At 41.2% G+C, this 17,552-nt stretch overlaps 1 protein-coding gene across 3 annotated transcripts in view; it reads left to right on the top strand.

Annotated features, from left to right (window-relative positions):
• The window catches only part of ryr1b (ryanodine receptor 1b (skeletal)), a 60,900-nt gene that overhangs the window by 17,764 nt on the left and 25,584 nt on the right, over positions 1 to 17,552 (top strand). For all 3 annotated transcript variants that reach the window (XM_068318274.1, XM_068318273.1, XM_068318272.1), the window contains 46 exons: positions 196 to 352; positions 558 to 722; positions 1,191 to 1,312; positions 1,401 to 1,587; positions 2,021 to 2,156; positions 2,249 to 2,344; positions 2,570 to 2,688; positions 2,858 to 2,991; positions 3,141 to 3,382; positions 3,458 to 3,650; positions 4,242 to 4,458; positions 4,533 to 4,637; positions 4,928 to 5,031; positions 5,137 to 5,220; positions 5,311 to 5,470; positions 5,827 to 5,974; positions 6,104 to 6,309; positions 6,703 to 6,877; positions 6,984 to 7,192; positions 7,278 to 7,624; positions 7,842 to 7,977; positions 8,146 to 8,306; positions 8,719 to 8,881; positions 8,994 to 9,080; positions 9,483 to 9,709; positions 9,844 to 10,288; positions 10,372 to 10,923; positions 11,043 to 11,243; positions 11,563 to 11,671; positions 11,761 to 11,904; positions 11,989 to 12,262; positions 12,446 to 12,563; positions 12,729 to 12,861; positions 13,009 to 13,103; positions 13,199 to 13,334; positions 13,412 to 13,595; positions 13,745 to 13,856; positions 14,190 to 14,310; positions 14,406 to 14,575; positions 14,670 to 14,890; positions 15,068 to 15,158; positions 15,406 to 15,546; positions 15,657 to 15,820; positions 16,206 to 16,284; positions 16,376 to 16,465; positions 16,669 to 16,809. In XM_068318274.1, coding sequence (XP_068174375.1) covers positions 196 to 352; positions 558 to 722; positions 1,191 to 1,312; positions 1,401 to 1,587; positions 2,021 to 2,156; positions 2,249 to 2,344; positions 2,570 to 2,688; positions 2,858 to 2,991; positions 3,141 to 3,382; positions 3,458 to 3,650; positions 4,242 to 4,458; positions 4,533 to 4,637; positions 4,928 to 5,031; positions 5,137 to 5,220; positions 5,311 to 5,470; positions 5,827 to 5,974; positions 6,104 to 6,309; positions 6,703 to 6,877; positions 6,984 to 7,192; positions 7,278 to 7,624; positions 7,842 to 7,977; positions 8,146 to 8,306; positions 8,719 to 8,881; positions 8,994 to 9,080; positions 9,483 to 9,709; positions 9,844 to 10,288; positions 10,372 to 10,923; positions 11,043 to 11,243; positions 11,563 to 11,671; positions 11,761 to 11,904; positions 11,989 to 12,262; positions 12,446 to 12,563; positions 12,729 to 12,861; positions 13,009 to 13,103; positions 13,199 to 13,334; positions 13,412 to 13,595; positions 13,745 to 13,856; positions 14,190 to 14,310; positions 14,406 to 14,575; positions 14,670 to 14,890; positions 15,068 to 15,158; positions 15,406 to 15,546; positions 15,657 to 15,820; positions 16,206 to 16,284; positions 16,376 to 16,465; positions 16,669 to 16,809 — 7,801 coding nt within the window. The remainder of the gene's footprint in view (positions 1 to 195; positions 353 to 557; positions 723 to 1,190; positions 1,313 to 1,400; positions 1,588 to 2,020; positions 2,157 to 2,248; positions 2,345 to 2,569; positions 2,689 to 2,857; positions 2,992 to 3,140; positions 3,383 to 3,457; positions 3,651 to 4,241; positions 4,459 to 4,532; positions 4,638 to 4,927; positions 5,032 to 5,136; positions 5,221 to 5,310; positions 5,471 to 5,826; positions 5,975 to 6,103; positions 6,310 to 6,702; positions 6,878 to 6,983; positions 7,193 to 7,277; positions 7,625 to 7,841; positions 7,978 to 8,145; positions 8,307 to 8,718; positions 8,882 to 8,993; positions 9,081 to 9,482; positions 9,710 to 9,843; positions 10,289 to 10,371; positions 10,924 to 11,042; positions 11,244 to 11,562; positions 11,672 to 11,760; positions 11,905 to 11,988; positions 12,263 to 12,445; positions 12,564 to 12,728; positions 12,862 to 13,008; positions 13,104 to 13,198; positions 13,335 to 13,411; positions 13,596 to 13,744; positions 13,857 to 14,189; positions 14,311 to 14,405; positions 14,576 to 14,669; positions 14,891 to 15,067; positions 15,159 to 15,405; positions 15,547 to 15,656; positions 15,821 to 16,205; positions 16,285 to 16,375; positions 16,466 to 16,668; positions 16,810 to 17,552) is intronic.

The raw sequence follows: 17,552 nt of genomic DNA, 5'->3' as shown, positions 1-17,552 counted from the left end.
TTTTACAAGGTTTATTTAAAAATGTTTTGTAAACATTTATATTTCTATGGTTAGCACTTAGTTAGCTTTTGAAAAAAAGTTTTAAACTTGTGTTTACAAGGTGAGGAGGATCTCATGCAGCAAATGTCAGCCCACCTATTCTCACGCTTTCACAAAACTAATGAAATAATTGTTTTTCTGATGTTTTGATTTTAGCTGGAGCGGTAGCCACATGAAGTGGGGACAGTCTTTCCGTATTCGCCACATCACCACAGGCCGGTACCTGTGTCTGGATGACGAGAAGGGTCTGTTGGTGGTGGACCCAGAAAGGGCCAACACCAAACAATCTGCTTTCTGCTTTCGTATTTCAAAGGTCAGAATTAGCATTTGGATTTCTGGTATTACCTCTGCTAAGCTGATTATGTTTTCATCTATATCTGTTAGTTAGTTATTTGGATTATCAGCAAAATTCTGAACAAGTGTTTAAACCAGCTATAGTATATGTTACATTATCTCTGTGTCGTTGAGCGCTCTGTAATAAATAATACTCTTTTTTTCCTTTTGCTTCCCCTGAGCAGGAGAAGGTGGATGTGGCTCAGAAGCGTGATGTCGAGGGTATGGGCTTTCCAGAGATCAAGTATGGAGAGTCCATGTGCTTCGTCCAGCATGTTTCCTCAGGCCTGTGGCTCACTTATGCCGCTCTGGATGCCAAAGCTGCCCGTTTGGGAATGATGAAGAGAAAGGTACCTTGTGCACGTAATAAAGAAGAACAGACTTAATATTACAGGAAAATATGTATTTGTACAGATGATTTTTTACACCAGTATTACACACATGCACATTCGTTTTTTAATCAGAAATATAAATAAATAAATAAAAATGGAAAAAGGCAAAAATATTACTACTAGAGATGCCACATTATTACCGAATGTGTGCATGGAAGATTTAATTATTTTTGATTGCTTTGCTGAAGTTCTGTGTAATATTTGTTAATGATTATGAGAAGTCATATGGAATAAAAAACACAATGTATAACACTAACATTATGAGCTGGGTGTAGTTCCTCATGCTATGCGCTATGGTACAGTGGTTTCCTGATGTCTTAAGGACAATATAAACACTCTTGTTCTATAACAAAGCCACCAGCTTTGGAGAGAGAATGAGGAGATATCGTCTGTAATACAGTATAATATTGTCGCCCATGTTCCCAGGTTATTCTACACCAAGAGGGTCATATGGATGATGCACTAACCGTGTCCCGCTCCCAAACTGAGGAGTCTCAGGCTGCTCGAATGATTTTTAGCACTGTTGGCCTCTTCAGACAATTCATCAAGTAAATAAACGTTGACAGCTGTTCATAAGTAACAGTTGCATTTTTAAGATATGTTCTTCCAAGATGTTCCTGTTTAAACTTGTTTCAGGGGCTTGGACTCTCTGAATGGGAAGAGCAAGTCACCAGGAGTTGTTTCTCTTCCTCTGGAGGGAGTCATCCTCTCTCTTCAGGATCTCATCTTCTACTTCCGTCCTCCCGAGGATGAACTGGAGCACGAGGAGAAGCAGACCAAGCTTCGTTCCCTCCGCAATCGGCAAAACCTGTTTCAAGAGGAGGTAATCTAAATACTGCCTGCTTTGCTGCACACATCATCATATATTCTCTCTCTCTATATATATATATATTCTATATATATTTATTAAGTTTTTTTCCACTGTATAAAAGATTAATTTGTTGAACAAAGTGAAACCATTGAGGACTTTTATATCCACAGACAGGTTTGTTTACTAATTTCCTTGCTAAATTTCATTTATTGCCTGAATCTTTTCCATAGCCGCCACCACAGATATGCTAATCAATAAATCTTAATCCATGAGCCACGCATGCATAGTCAAGGACTTATATCTACTGTATATATGAGTTATATGAGATGGTGTGCATTTCTTGCCTCATCTTTACATTCCACTTAAGAGAAACCTCTTTTCTGTCATAACCAGTGATACAGTATGTGCATTACCGTTTGAGGTACCTTGCGGTTAATTTTTTCAGGGAATGATCACCATTGTGCTGGAGTGCATCGACCGTCTGAACGTGTACAACACTGCTGCACACTTTTCTGAATTTGCCGGGGAGGAAGCTGCAGAGTCCTGGAAGGAGATCGTCAACCTTCTTTATGAGCTGCTGGGTATAGCAATCATTAAAACCACTAAAAACACACAGTTCACATTAAATGCTGTCTGCAATGAATAACTTAGCTGTATGTCTATGTCTGAACAGCCTCACTAATCAGGGGGAACCGTTCAAATTGTGCTTTGTTCTGTGACAACCTTGACTGGTTGGTCAGTAAGCTGGACCGTCTGGAGGCCTCTTCAGGTATCAGTTATGCCTAATTTACTCATTTATAATTTGCAAATTAGAGATGATCTTTGGAATTGGGTTCTTAAAAATTTCAATATGAATTTCTAAGTGTAAAAAGCATTTTATTGTTATCACGGCGAGGATAATTGATTTAATATTTTCATTTACAAGCTTTGCTGCCTCTTATATACAAAGCCTCTACATCAAATACCTCAGAATTTATTCCAATCTTCCTTGCAGGTATTCTTGAGGTGCTGTACTGTGTGCTAATTGAAAGCCCTGAGGTTCTAAACATCATCCAGGAGAACCACATTAAATCCATCATCTCTCTCCTGGACAAGCATGGAAGGAACCATAAGGTGAATAAATGCTAAGGTTTCGTTGCTGGCACTTTAAAAAATTATGATGATTATGAATGTTTTAGCATCCCAAAATCATGCTAGTCTCAAGTCAGTAGATGAATGTGTGAATTTTCTGCTGGGCTCTGTCACATGTAAACATGAAGGTGACAGTAACGTCTGTCTCCAGGTCCTGGATGTCTTGCGCTCTCTTTGTGTGTGTAACGGTGTGGCTGTGAGGTCCAACCAGAACCTCATCACTGAAAACCTGCTTCCGGGTCGTGATCTGTTATTGCAGACCAACATTGTAAACTATGTCACCAGGTACTTGAATTGTTGTTAAACTGTTGTTTTAACATAAAAGGTTAGGTTCATTATTTTCTGCTTGCCGTGTGGAAAATCTGTAACATTTGTAAGTCATGAACTACTGTGTGAAATGTTTATTTGGATTAATTTTTTTCTTTTGTGTTTAGTGTAAGACCCAACATCTTCTTGGGTACCTGTGAGGGGTCCACACAGTTTAAAAAGTGGTACTATGAGATGATGGTGGACTATGTAGAACCCTTTGTGACGGCACAAGCTACTCACCTGCGTGTGGGATGGGCTATGACAGAGGGCTACAGCCCCTACCCTGGAGGAGGAGAAGGCTGGGGAGGTAACGGTGTGGGAGACGACCTCTACTCCTACGGCTTTGATGGCCTGCATCTCTGGTCAGGTAGGATGAGTCTTCTCTTATGATATTTTTCACGAGGCTGTCTGTCCTAAATGTCCTCCTTACTCTTCGCTTCAGGTACCGTACCCCGCCAGGTGGCTTCGCCCAGTGCACACACCCTGGCTGCAGATGATGTCATCAGTTGCTGTCTGGATCTGAGCGTGCCCAGTATCTCTTTCCGTATTAATGGCCACCCAGTTCAGGGCATGTTTGAAAACTTCAATGTAGACGGCCTCTTCTTCCCTGTCATCAGCTTTTCTGCTGGAGTCAAGTAAGTTAAAAATTATTCAGTATTCTTTTTTCTCCTGATTTTGTCATGTCAACATCTTAAATGCTACTTTTTGTATTGCACCAGTAATTTAACATAATAAATGGAGTGCATTTATGTAGAAGCTGCTATAAAATCATGCAATTAGATATCAGCTTGCAGCCTTTAAATATAAAGAAAATTAAACAATAACACTATGAATAATAGAAATGACTGAGTTTTGAGCTTCCCCACGTTTTACTTTCAATTGTTTCAGCTATGATTTTATTTCACAATTTAAATTCCAAGAATTTTCAAATAATCCCAGTTAATTGTTTTCCATTTAATTCCTCTAAAATCCTGAGTATCTCATCCCTGAAAGAGTTTTTACAGTTCTCCTGTCTAATGGTAGCTCTCACTGCCGAGAGAGAGCTAATGAAGGAGGGAAAAATAAGCTCAAATAAAAAAAGACTCAGAAAAGAATAAATATAATATTTATTATCAATCTGGTAAAGAACAAGGACGGTTTGCCAACAGACATACAATATCCACAGACAAAGATCACTCTCGCAAAAAGATTAACGCTTGGATTCACTTGGTCTTTTGTCACCTTAGGGCTCGGTTCCTCCTTGGTGGTCGTCATGGAGACTTCAAATTCATGCCCCCACCTGGCTATGCGCCATGCTATGAGGCTCTCCTGCCCAGAGACAGGATGCGTATTGAACCCATCAAGGAGTACAAGCATGATTTCAGTGGCGTTCGTAACCTGCTGGGTCCCACCCTGTCCCTAACCCACAACTCATTCACCCCCTGCCCTGTGGACACTGTTCAAGTAAAGACCCTGGAGCTAAAATAAGACATTGCATTGGGTATGGGTCTTTTTACTGAATTTTTTTTGCCGTGCAGATTGTGTTGCCACCCCATTTGGAACGTATCCGAGAGAAGCTGGCAGAGAATATTCACGAGCTTTGGGCTATCACCCGTATTGAGCAGGGCTGGACCTATGGGACTGTGAGTGTGGAGGCAATACATAAGCAGTACAGGAAATGTAATTGTACTACCTCAGATTTAGACAGTTTGAACTACTGTATGCATATAAAATGTTATCTGTAATATCTCCAAAAACTGTCCGAAACTGGAGAACAGATTCTTACTTTAAATTCACCTAAACATGCTCCCTTATTTAGATTTAATTAGATGTTGATGAGACAAGTGGACATATAGTGAGTAATCTACCTGTTGGAGACAGAATATATTTAGGAAAGTAAATGAGTTGCTGAGAAACCTGATGTGTTTCACAGTTCAGGGATGACAACAAGAAACTCCACCCTTGTCTGGTGGACTTCCAGAGTCTCCCTGAACCAGAGAGGAACTACAACCTACAGATGTCTGGCGAGACTCTCAAGTGAGTTTGGAAATGAGCTTCTGTAGAGATTTTCATTGAAGAGATGTGCAGAAGAAGAAGTTTCTCTCTGGATACTGTCATTAATGCCTTATCATTATCTTACAGGACTCTCCTAGCACTGGGTTGCCATGTTGGTATGGGTGATGAGAAAGCAGAAGAAAATCTGAAGAAGATCAAGCTGCCAAAGACGTATGACATCACAAATGTTTCTGCCTGTGTAGACAGAAGTTCCACAACGTACATTACGTATATATGACTATGTAATTATCTGTCCTCTAGCTATGTGATGAGCAATGGATACAAGCCTGCCCCCCTTGACCTCAGCCATGTCAAACTGACACCGAACCAAAACCAGCTTGTAGAAAAACTGGCAGAAAATGGTCATAATGTTTGGGCAAGGGACCGGGTGCGGCAAGGATGGACCTACAGCATTGTGCAGGTGATCATTTACAATCTTTTCTTGACCAAATAAACAAATAATAAAATATATATTAAAAAAAATATCATTAAAGTAGTTTTAAGTCTAGAAAATTGTGACAATGACAATTTAATTTCTGTTGACCGAATTATCACTCTACATACTATGTTAGCGCAAGTCATCTGTTACTATTTCAAAGTATAAACAATTTTTAAATAATAAATAATTTAATAAATTTTATATATATATATATATATATATATATATATATATATATATATATATATATATATATATATATATATATATATATATATATATATATATATATATATAATATGCATTTTCAGTTCTGTTGTATTATGTTATGCTCCTAGGACATCTTAAATAAGCGGAACCCTCGTCTGGTACCTTACAACCTGCTGGACGAGAGAACTAAGAAAACAAACCGAGACAGCGTGAACAACGCTGTCCGTACTCTCATTGGCTACGGCTACAACATAGAGCCTCCAGATCAGGAGAGCTGTAAGTCAACTCACATGACGATAACATGTTAGGATGCAGAAGATGATGCCAATTCTAAAGCATTTAATATCACTCAGAACTTCTTAAGTGTCTCAGTCCGCTTATCTTGTCCACCGTCTTTCCCTGCAGCTGGCCATGGCCTTGAGAACACCCGAGGGGACAAAGTACGAATCTTCAGGGCAGAGAAGTCGTATGCTATCACCCAAGGGAAGTGGTACTTTGAGTTTGAGGCAGTGACCACAGGGGAAATGAGAGTGGGCTGGGCACGTCCCAGTGTCCGCTCTGACACTGAACTGGGAGCAGATGAACTGGCCTACGTTTTCAATGGCAACAAGGTCAGTCTTCATCTATTAAAGCAGTGTGGTCAGTTTTGTTTTTATTTTGTTAAATTTTTGTGTTTTCTTTTCCACTGTGAAAATAGATTTGAAGCTGTGTAAAGTCATGTAGAAAACGTTTCTACCATTTTCCACATCAACTTGAATGTAAAAAAAAATCAAGTTTAGTGAATCTACTCAATATTGTGTCTTTTTTTTTTTTAGATAGGTAGGAAAAAGTCAAGTCAGCTATCGAGTCTTGTCTGAGTTTACAATGTGTATGAATCCTAGACAAATCCAAGTAGCCATAAAATACTAATGGACTGCTCTGAAGCCTGGGATTGATGTGTTTGTTGTAATTATTTGGATTTTAAATTGTATTTTGAAAATAATTTCTTATTTAACCCCCTCCAGGCACAGAGATGGCATATTGGGAATGAACCTTTTGGTCGACAGTGGCAGTCCGGTGATGTAGTTGGTTGTATGATTGATCTGACTGAGATGAATATCATGTTTACGCTCAACGGAGAAATGTTGATCAGTGACTCAGGCTCAGAGACGGCTTTCAAAGACATTGAAATTGGGGAAGGTAAGAATTAATATGAATTTGACTGTATTTGAGGACCAACAGTTTATATGATAAAGGGGAAGTAATGCTTGATGAATTTACCAACTTCTGTGTTGTTACTCCTCAGGTTTTATCCCTGTGTGTGCCTTGGGCCTGTCTCAAGTTGGAAGAATTAATCTTGGTCAAAATGTCAGTAGCCTGCGATATTTTGCCATTTGTGGCCTGCAGGAAGGATTTGAACCTTTTGCCATCAATATGAAGCGAGACATTACCATGTGGTTCAGTAAAAGTTTACCGCAGTTTGTTCCTGCGCCCTCAGATCACAGTCATTTCGAGGTAATGAAGTGGTGACTCTTGATGTGCTGCAGGTTGAAATTAAAAATGTGATAATTTATTTATCTAATAACATGTTGTCTCCCAGGTCTCCCGTGTGGATGGGACTGTGGATAGTGCCCCCTGTCTGAAACTGACCCATAAAACCTTCGGTTCACAAAACGCCAATACAGATATGTTGTTTCTCAGGCTGAGCATGCCTGTCCAGTTCCATGAGACCTTTAAGATCCCAGCAGGCACCACCCCTCTTACGCGTACCCTAACCATACCTGAGGAGGAGGTGGTAGTGATAGAGCCTGACTCAGAGTTTGAAGTTCTGAAAAAATCTGCCAGCCGCAAGGAGCAAGATGAGGAGAAGAAGGAGCCGTCTGTACCGAAGGAGATCTCTGTGGAGAATGAGAAAGACACAGTATCAGAAAAGGGAAAGAAAAGAGGGTAAGTGTAGATGAGCAGCAGTAGTACTGATTATTACAGTATATAATAAAGTTGTCTATCCTCTCATTTAATCAGAGAAAAGCGGATTTGATATCAAACCCTAAATTGACCTTAACGGAATCACGTGGGGTCGTTTAACAGTAAACCAACTCGTCTAGTCCAACACTAACATTTCCATCTCCACTTCATGACCACCTGCATTTTTTGTCCACATTAGATTCTTCTCCAAGGCCAAGAAGGCCGCCATGACACCCCTGGCTCCTGCTCCTGCCCCTCCAACGGTGCCTCGATTGGTGGAAGATGTGGTCCCAGATGACAGAGATGACCCTGACATCATCCTGAATACCACCACTGTGAGCTAAACATCCTCTGTCCTTGTCTGTTGGGAGTTTACTGTACATAAGATCTATCATTCCACTTAAGTTTCACTAAATAATGGCTATTCATTAAACATGGCTGGTCCTAGATGTCTCAGATGTTTTCACGCAGCACTTATATTTTTTTCTATCTTATTTTTTCAGTATTACTATTCTGTGAGGATCTTTGCTGGGCAGGAGCCTTCTGGAGTGTGGATGGGATGGGTCACTCCTGACTACCACCAGTATGATCCAAACTTTGATCTCTCCAAAGTCCGCAGTGTCACTGTCACTGTGGGAGATGACAAGGGCAACATACATGACAGGTTTGTGTTTCACACATTTAATGATAATTTATTTACATGAACAGTGCTGACTCTTCTCAAACTGTAAGAAATGTGTTTAAGACTGATTCAGTGGAATGGATAAAGATAAAGATTTTTTGTTTATTTGGTAATTTACAAGTAATTAACACAAACAAAAACCTTGTACAATCAAAATGCATCTGGGGTCTCAGTGTTGGAGAGGAAATATGAAATTTAATACCTTTGACTCACTTGAACTTTGTTTCACAATTACAACTGGATTATAAATGACTAAAGATTAAAAACCAACCCTGTGTCATGACCTTGTACTCTATTTTATTCTCTTGCTGTCCTCCGTCTTTCCTGTGTCTCTTCAGCAGTCTGTTGATAATAAAATTTATAATCCTGCTGTATATTTGCTGTTTGTCTTCAGTATGAAGCACAGTAACTGTTACATGGTGTGGGGAGGGGACCTGGTCAGCAATCAGCAGACGCGCTTCAGCCAGGAGGACATGGTCGTTGGCTGCTTGGTTGACTTGGCAACGGGTCTCATGACCTTTACAGCCAACGGAAAGGAGATCAACACCTTCTACCAGGTAAAGAAAAGATATGTGGAATAGGTTGTGTCTGTTTTTCAGTAGAGACTTCAGACGAGCTTTGATGACTTGTTTCACATAAAACTGTTAAACGATAGATGTTTTATTTCAGGTTGAGCCCAACACCAAGTTGTTTCCCGCTGTCTTCATTCAACCGTCCAGTCAAAACATGGTGCAGTTGGAGCTGGGCAAACTCAAGGTCAGAGCATAGTTTTGCTTGAACACTAAAGTCTACCAAATAATTGCTTTTTTCTATTGATCTTACCTAAGATTTTCTTCAAGTCTGCATCATCACACGTTTTATCATTGACAATGTTTGAAATAACGTACCGGTACATAGAGAGAAACACAAGAGCATTATTCTAAAATAATGCTCTTGTGTTATGTATCTTGGATATACTGTAGGTGTCATATCAGACTATCCCCTTAACCATTACCTTCATCTCACGTATTTGAGAATCTCTCAACCAGATATAAACTTTGCTTAACCGTCATGTTTAATGATAGCAATCCATTGCTTATCCCTTTATGTGTCTCTCTACTGTCTTGCTCTTTATCCTAATTTGCCTACACCTCCTCCTTTGTTGCTCTTTCTTCTCAGAACATCATGCCCATTTCAGCAGCTATGTTCCGCAGTGAGCGCAAGAACCCAGTCCCCCAGTGCCCTCCACGGCTGGATGTCCAAATGCTGACTCCAATTATCTGGAGTCGAATGCCCAATCACTTTCTGAACCCAGAGGTGGGTAAAGTGAGTGAGAGATTGGGCTGGATGGTGGAGTGTACCGAACCACTCACCATGATGGCTCTTCACATCCCGGAGGAGAACAGGTCAGACTGTAGCCCTAACCGGCAAATGGAAAAACATGGTTTATCTGAGATTTTATCACCTGCTCATTTAAACGTAGCAAGTGTCAGTGGTGTGCGCACGGATTACAGGGACGACTCTTGTGTTTCCTGCTCAGGTGTATTGATATCTTGGAGCTGTCTGAACGTCAGAATCTGATGAAGTTCCACTACCACACACTCATGCTCTACTGTGCTGTGTGTGCGCTTGGTAATAACCGAGTGGCTCATGCCCTGTGCAGCCATGTGGACGAATCACAACTTTTCTATGCCACTGAGAACACCTACCTTCCTGGACCACTCCGCAGCGGCTACTACGACCTGCTCATCAGCATCCACTTGGAGTCTGCCAAACGGGCTCGTCTGGGCACCAACAGGGAGTTCATCGTCCCAATGAATGAAGAAACGCTCAGCATTCATTTGTATCCCGATGCCAAAAAGGCCCATTCTCTTCCTGGCGTTGGTCTCACTACCTGCTTACGCCCAAAGCTACATTTCTCATCCATAAACTTTGTAGGCACAGACCCCGACCTCTACACCCTAAGTCCTGTTTTCCCCCTGCAAGTAAGAGATAAAAGAAGCAGAATTTGTTTTTTTTAAAAAAACGAATAATGAGTTTTAATATGAGTTTTCATTATCCTCCTTAGGAATTGAAGACCATGGCGATTAACATGTTAACAGAGGCTGTGCTGGATGGTAGCCAAGCTATGCGGGATCCAGTGGGAGGCAGTGTGGAGTTCCACTTCGTCCCAATCCTGAAACTGATTAGCACGCTGCTCATTATGGGCATCTTCAATGATGAAGATACCAAGCACATCCTCAAAATGATCGATCCTAATGTTTTCAGTGGAAAGGAAGAAGAGGAGGAAACTGATGAGGGTGGAGCTGCTGAAGGAGAAACTGAGAAAGCAAAAGAGGAGGAAACAGAGGACTCGGAGGCGGAACATGATGATGAAGGGATTGGTGACGAAGAAGTGGATGAGCTGAGAAATTTGGGAGAGGATAAGGAGGAAGAAACTGAACCAACAGAGGAAGGAAAAGGGGATGAGAAGCAGGATGCCAAAGGAAGGAAAGTGGATGGCGAGATGGCAGAGGAGGAGAAGGAGGCAGAGGCAGTGGAAGCAGAAGTACAAGATGAAGATGAAGGTCTGGAGGAAGGATTACTTCAGATGAAGCTGCCAGAATCGGTCAAATTGCAGGTCATTTTCATATTGAAGCGACGCACGATGTCTGTGTCTGCAGAGTGAATAGATGATTACTTTAGTCATTTTTACACATTGCACCACTTAAATTCACTTGTCGTGTCTTCCTCTCTCAGATGTGCACACTTCTGCAGTACTTCTGTGACTGTGAACTGCGACACCGAGTGGAAGCCATTGTAGCCTATTCAGACCAGTTTGTCCATGACATTCAAGAAAACCAACGCGTTCGTTACAACCAGCTAATGAGAGCCTTCACCATGTCCGCTGCTGAGACTGCTCGCAAGACACGAGAGTTTCGTTCACCACCACAGGACCAGGTGCTGATTATCTTTTTTTTTCTTTTTTTTTTTGGAAATCCATGGTATGTTCACGATTTCAATTTCATTTGGATTTGGAAAACAAAATCCGTCTAATGATTCACTTCCTGTGATGATGCTGTTAAATTTATTTTCAGAATGTTTCCAATCTAATGTAATGTTTCATGATAGAGAATGTCAGAGCAACAAATTAACACATCGTGTATTGGGGAAAAAAGGGAAAACATTGTAGTTTTGTCAAAAGGTCTTAGAAAGAATGAGCAGAAGCAAGTCTGACAAAATATGCTAATGCAGTTGTCTTCTACTTTCCCTTTTTAAGGTTCTGTTGCTGACTCACTTTAAGCATGGGGAGGAGGATAACTGTCCTGTGCCTGAGGAGGTGCGGGACACTCTGGGAGAGTTTCACAATGACCTCCTGCTTCACTGTGGTGAGAAGCTCTCCACAGAAACCTCTTTGGTGGTGTGAATTGCTTTTGTCTTAAGAATGTTAAACTGTGAATACTACCTGTTCATATAGGTATACATATTGAGGAGGAGGAAGAGGAAGAAGAGGTGGACACCTCACTTAGTGGCAGACTCCTCAGTTTGGTTGACAAAATCAAGAGCTTGCGCAAGAAGACAGAGGAGGAGAAAACTGAGACTGAGGAGGAGTCAAAGCCCAGTAAGAGTAAAAGCCAAATCATTTTGAATCAGAAGTCGCAAAATGATCCTTTATTATGTTCCCCTTTGTGTCCATTTCACCAAGGCACCCTTCAGGAACTGATCTCTCACACCATGATTCACTGGGCTCAGGAGTCCTTCATTCAGAACCCTGAGCTGGTGCGTCTAATGTTCAGCCTGCTGCACAGGCAGTATGACGGCCTCGGTGAGCTGATCCGAGCGCTGCCTAAAGCCTACGCCATCAACGCCGTGTCTGTTCAGGACACCATGGATCTGCTTGAGTGTTTAGGACAAATACGTTCGCTGCTTATTGTCCAGATGGGCCCAGAAGAGGAGAGGCTCATGATCCAGAGCATTGGGTCAGTTATCCATCTGCATTTGTGATAAAAATGAGAGATGTGATGATACATTTCAATTTCATTCCACTTAAAAAAACCCCCATTCTGTTAGTTATCTGTATTTAAGCAGAATGCACCTAGGTAGTTCATGTGAAGTATGTGAGTAAACAACTGTGACATGAACTCTGACTTTATTTTTCTCAGGAACATCATGAATAACAAGGTGTTCTACCAACATCCCAATCTGATGAGGGCTCTTGGGATGCATGAGACTGTCATGGAGGTGATGGTCAATGTGTTGGGAGGAGGTGGAGACTCAAAGGTAATGAGGCTTTTCAGTTTGTTTAGATTTTTCAGTCTGACCAGTCAAATTTTTACACTTCTTGGTCACTCCACTCCACTGCTAGAATGTGCAGTATTGCTGTGGAGTGAAGCCCAAAGTAAACAGACTACTTTCATTAGTATTTAATCACTTTTCCTTCTCCAGGAGATTCGTTTTCCCCAAATGGTGACCAACTGCTGTCGATTCCTGTGTTACTTCTGCCGTATCAGCCGGCAGAACCAGCGTTCCATGTTTGACCATTTGAGTTACCTGCTCCAGAACAGTGGCATCGGCTTAGGTTAGTGTTAGCCACCTAGTGCACTCGTTCACCCACTATGCAGCTGTTTTCCAGTTGTCATACAGTTGGACTAATGAACCAAGCTCGTCATGAGATATTTTAATAAACTGCAACAAGGCTTTTGACTCTGTTATCTTACATTTCCAGGCATGCGTGGCTCCACCCCTCTGGACGTGGCTGCAGCTTCTTGCATTGACAACAATGAACTGGCCTTGGCCTTACAGGAACAGGACCTGGAAATGGTTGGAGAATACAAATTAATAGAGGAAAGAAAAAACACATGCAGTAGGAGAGCAGAGTGGTTATAATGTTTTTTGGCATCCTTTGCGTGATGTAGGTGGTAACGTACTTGGCAGGCTGCGGGCTGCAGATGTGTCCAATGCTTTTGTCTAAGGGCTACCCTGACATTGGTTGGAACCCGTGTGGAGGAGAAAGATATCTGGATTTCCTCCGCTTTGCTGTCTTTGTTAATGGTCAGTCCTCCCATATAATGATCGCAAATGCAGTTCTGAGCTAATAGTGTCACTAACATTACATTTGTTCCTTACAGGAGAAAGTGTGGAAGAGAATGCCAATGTTGTGGTGCGTCTGCTGATCCGCCGTCCTGAGTGCTTTGGCCCAGCCCTGAGAGGAGAAGGTGGGAATGGTCTGCTGGCTGCAATGGAGGAGGCCATCAAGATTTCAGAGGATCCAGCAAGGGACGGACCCACTGTCAAAAAGGACAGGCGTTTCATGTAGGTCACATGATGCTGGAACACACAGGTGCAATCACCTCTGACTTGATAGGCAAAAACATTAATGGGTATTTTTGTGTCTTGTTTCAATTTTCATAGCTATGCTAGGATCACGCTTTTAAAGCAACATATGTTTTCCTCATTGACAGGTTTGGTGGTGAGGAGCAGCAGGAGGAGAACAGAGTGCATCTAGGAAATGCCATCATGTCGTTCTACTCTGCCCTCATTGATCTGCTGGGGCGCTGCGCTCCTGAAATGCACGTGAGTCAAACAGCTGATCAGGATGTTGATTTCTTTCATTCCCCAGCAGAAGCTGTAAAGAGATCAGGTTATTTCAACTATCACCACCAAACGAGTAGTCAATAACATTATAATTATTATCAGTCAAATTCATTTTCAACTTAAGTCTAGGTGTATTATGAGTGTATTTGTATATTGGTATTATCAACACAACATTGCTTTGTACCAAAGTCATTGTCTATTGAGACTTGAAATCTTTGCCGCAGCAGCTTCCCTCGTGTTCAGCTCACTGTGTGTTTGAAGTCATCAATTATTTAATCTTGTACAACACTTATTTCATGTTCATATCTACAGTTAATTCAAGCAGGCAAGGGTGAAGCCCTGAGAATCAGAGCCATCCTAAGGTCTCTAGTGCCAATAGAGGATCTGGTGGGAGTCATTAGCTTGCCTGTGCAGATTCCCTCCTACGGCAAAGGTTGGAGGTTCATCTGCTATTCTGAATGGACCATCAAATTGGCAATACTTTGGAATCCTTCTGCTCATGTGATTTTTTTTCTGTTTTTACCACAGATGCTCAGATTATTGAGCCTAGGATGTCAGCCAGTTTTGTACCAGACCACAAAGCCTCCATGGTGCTGTTCCTTGATAGAGTGTATGGTATTGACAATCAGGACTTCCTGCTTCATGTGCTTGAAGTTGGCTTCCTGCCTGACATGAGAGCGGCAGCGTCTTTGGACACAGTGAGTACGAAAAGCACAGATGAGACGTTAAGACATGTATGCTGATGGAATACATCAGAATACTAAGGTATTTATGTCTTCCTCTCTGATTTAGGTGGCATTCAGTACGACTGAAATGGCCTTGGCACTGAACCGGTACCTCTGCTCAGCTGTTCTGCCTCTGCTCACAAAGTGTGCTCCATTGTTTGCTGGGACAGACCACCGGGCCATCATGATCGACTCTATGCTCCACACCATCTATCGCTTATCTCGCGGCCGAGCCCTTACCAAGGCTCAGAGGGACGTCATAGAGGAATGCTTGATGTCACTTTGCAAGTCAGTAATAATTTAAAAATCTTTATTTAGAAAATTTTTATTGATGATGGAAATGGATAATAATCAGAGTCACTAAAGTACTGTGAATTTTTATATGATTAAAACGTGGGTAGACACAAACATATGAACATGAACTAACAGTTTAATCTTCATGCAGTATTGTGATGATATTCATAGGTACCTTCGACCATCCATGCTCCAGCACTTGCTTAGACGGCTGGTATTTGATGTGCCCATCCTCAACGAATATGCAAAGATGCCGCTCAAGGTTTGTCTGCTTTTTAAACTTATTGATCTACTGTTATATTGAAGTGATCAATATTGAATGAAATTGAGGTAGATCTCCATATTTTGTATCTAAAGTCCAACCAATTCAATTAAGCATTATCAAGAGCAGAGATACCTTTACACATGAAGTGACTATTGTGTCGCTAACAGTTGTTATATGGAGGTATGACTTGTAAAAGACTTGTGTGTACAGTTAGTATTTTGTTTTCCTCTCTGATTTTCTGCAGCTGTTGACTAACCACTATGAGCGTTGTTGGAAGTACTACTGCTTGCCGAACGGATGGGCTAATTTTGGGGTGACCTCAGAGGAAGAGTTACATCTTTCTCGAAAACTCTTCTGGGGAATCTTTGAATCTCTGGCTCATAAGGTGTGAATCTAATCTTTTGTTGTCAGACCATACCACAGTTTTTTGTACAGGTCCTCAAGGTCAAAGTCAACATCATTATTAATGTGACTTGTCTTTCGTCTGAACCGCAGAAATTTGACGCAGAGCTCTTCAAGATTGCCATGCCCTGCCTCTGTGCAATAGCAGGAGCCATCCCGCCAGACTACGTGGATGCTAGCTACCCCTCTCACACTGAGAAGAAGGCCTCTGTGGATGCTGAAGGCAACTTTGATCCCAAACCAGTTGAGACCACCAAGTGAGCAGGAAAAGGAAGCACAGCAAAACTTAAACAGATGAGCTGCATTTGAGTTTCTTCACATAGTTTTATAGATCGCTTGTTAATGTTTATTTAAAGAAGCAATCAGGTTAATTTTTTTTATACACTAACGTGACTGTTAGAGAATTAATCAATCAGTTCAAACCATTAAGTATGTGATATTTTAAACTTTAAATACTGGCATAAATATGCTGTGTGAAAAATAGTGAAGACATCGGGGAAAATACCAATTGATTTAAGCACTCAGAGTGAACACACCGTAGTACAAATAAGCTATGAACTAATGTGTGCAATACAAAGTGTAGTTAGTAGGAAACACTATTCACAGCCTTGCAATATTAAGTGTAAGCTCATCTTCTCACAGCACCATCATCCCAGAGAGGCTGGATTTGTTCATCAACAAGTATGCAGAGCACACTCATGACAAATGGGCTTTTGAAAAGGTCAGTTATAAAAAAATGTGAACAACCACACATAGATGGCATTAGTACATTGTAATGTTGTAATGATTCCATTGCTTAAATCAATACACAGATTCAGAACAACTGGACCTATGGAGAGGCGTTAGATGAGGATGCTAAAACCCACCCAATGCTGAGACCATACAAAACCTTTTCTGAAAAGGTGAGGATACGCACATAGTCTGAATCTCAATAATCTTCACACTTAACAACTGTAGCAGCCTGCTTATTAGCAAAATGTAACTAATGACTTGTCACACCAGTTTTGTTTAGTCATTAAATTTAATTATTATGAATTATGAATGCAAGTATTTTTTATTTTTTTTATTGTTGGTTTTCAAAACTGCTCTTCTCTCTATTTTTCAGGACAAGGAGATTTATCGTTGGCCCATTAAAGAGTCCATCAAAGCCATGCTGGCCTGGGAGTGGACCCTGGAGAAAGCCAGAGATGGGGAGGGAGAAGTTGAGAAGAAGGCAGCTACGCGCAAGATCTCCCAAACGGCTCAGGTAGAAACAGTCACACTGAAACACAGCTTACACATCTTGCAGGTGTTCACCTTGAACTCGACTATCAAACCTAAATGCTGCTTTGAGTTTAATGGCCTTTCTAGGACTTTTGAACCTTTAACAGCAGCAACAATAACAACAACAACAACAGCAACGACAACAACAATAATAACTAGAACCAATGCAGTCACAGACTGCAACATCCCGCAACAGCCCTAAATTAAAAATTTTACCCTGACCTACTTGCATAGGTCAAAGATCAAAGCTAGTGCTCTGAGCTACTGTCATTGATCAAAGCACTAGCTTTGATCTATGGTCTTACTCACGCTGGCCTTCTCCCTCTTCTTTCTATCTTACCCGGTTCCTGAGTGTACAAAAGTTGAAATTTGACCTTGACCTAGTTTTCTCAAGGTCAAGGTCATCATCTCATTTTCATCCCCTTTGCTGCCCGAGTAATATGCTTTTTGTTTCGTCTTTCTATCTGCAACGGTTAGGACGAACTAACCCACGAACCTTGATAATTACAATACATCACATCTTTGAAGAGAGATGTAATAATATTGTTGAGTATTCATGACATCTTGTATCATTAGATGATGACACACACTGGTTTTTGCCTTGTCATTCTTTTCTGTTTTTACCAACTGAGTAGATTGCGATGTGCTCAACAGTCTGTTACCCTGCTTTATTCTTGTCAGACATCCTCACTTGATGTCCTTTGAGATTTCACTTTGCTAACTGTT

Source organism: Antennarius striatus, chromosome 6 (genome assembly GCF_040054535.1).
Source record: "Antennarius striatus isolate MH-2024 chromosome 6, ASM4005453v1, whole genome shotgun sequence".
In the NCBI taxonomy this organism is placed as follows: Eukaryota; Metazoa; Chordata; class Actinopteri; order Lophiiformes; family Antennariidae; genus Antennarius; species Antennarius striatus.
The sequence above is the reverse complement of the archived record's forward strand: the minus strand, read 5'-3'. Positions and strand labels throughout refer to the sequence as shown.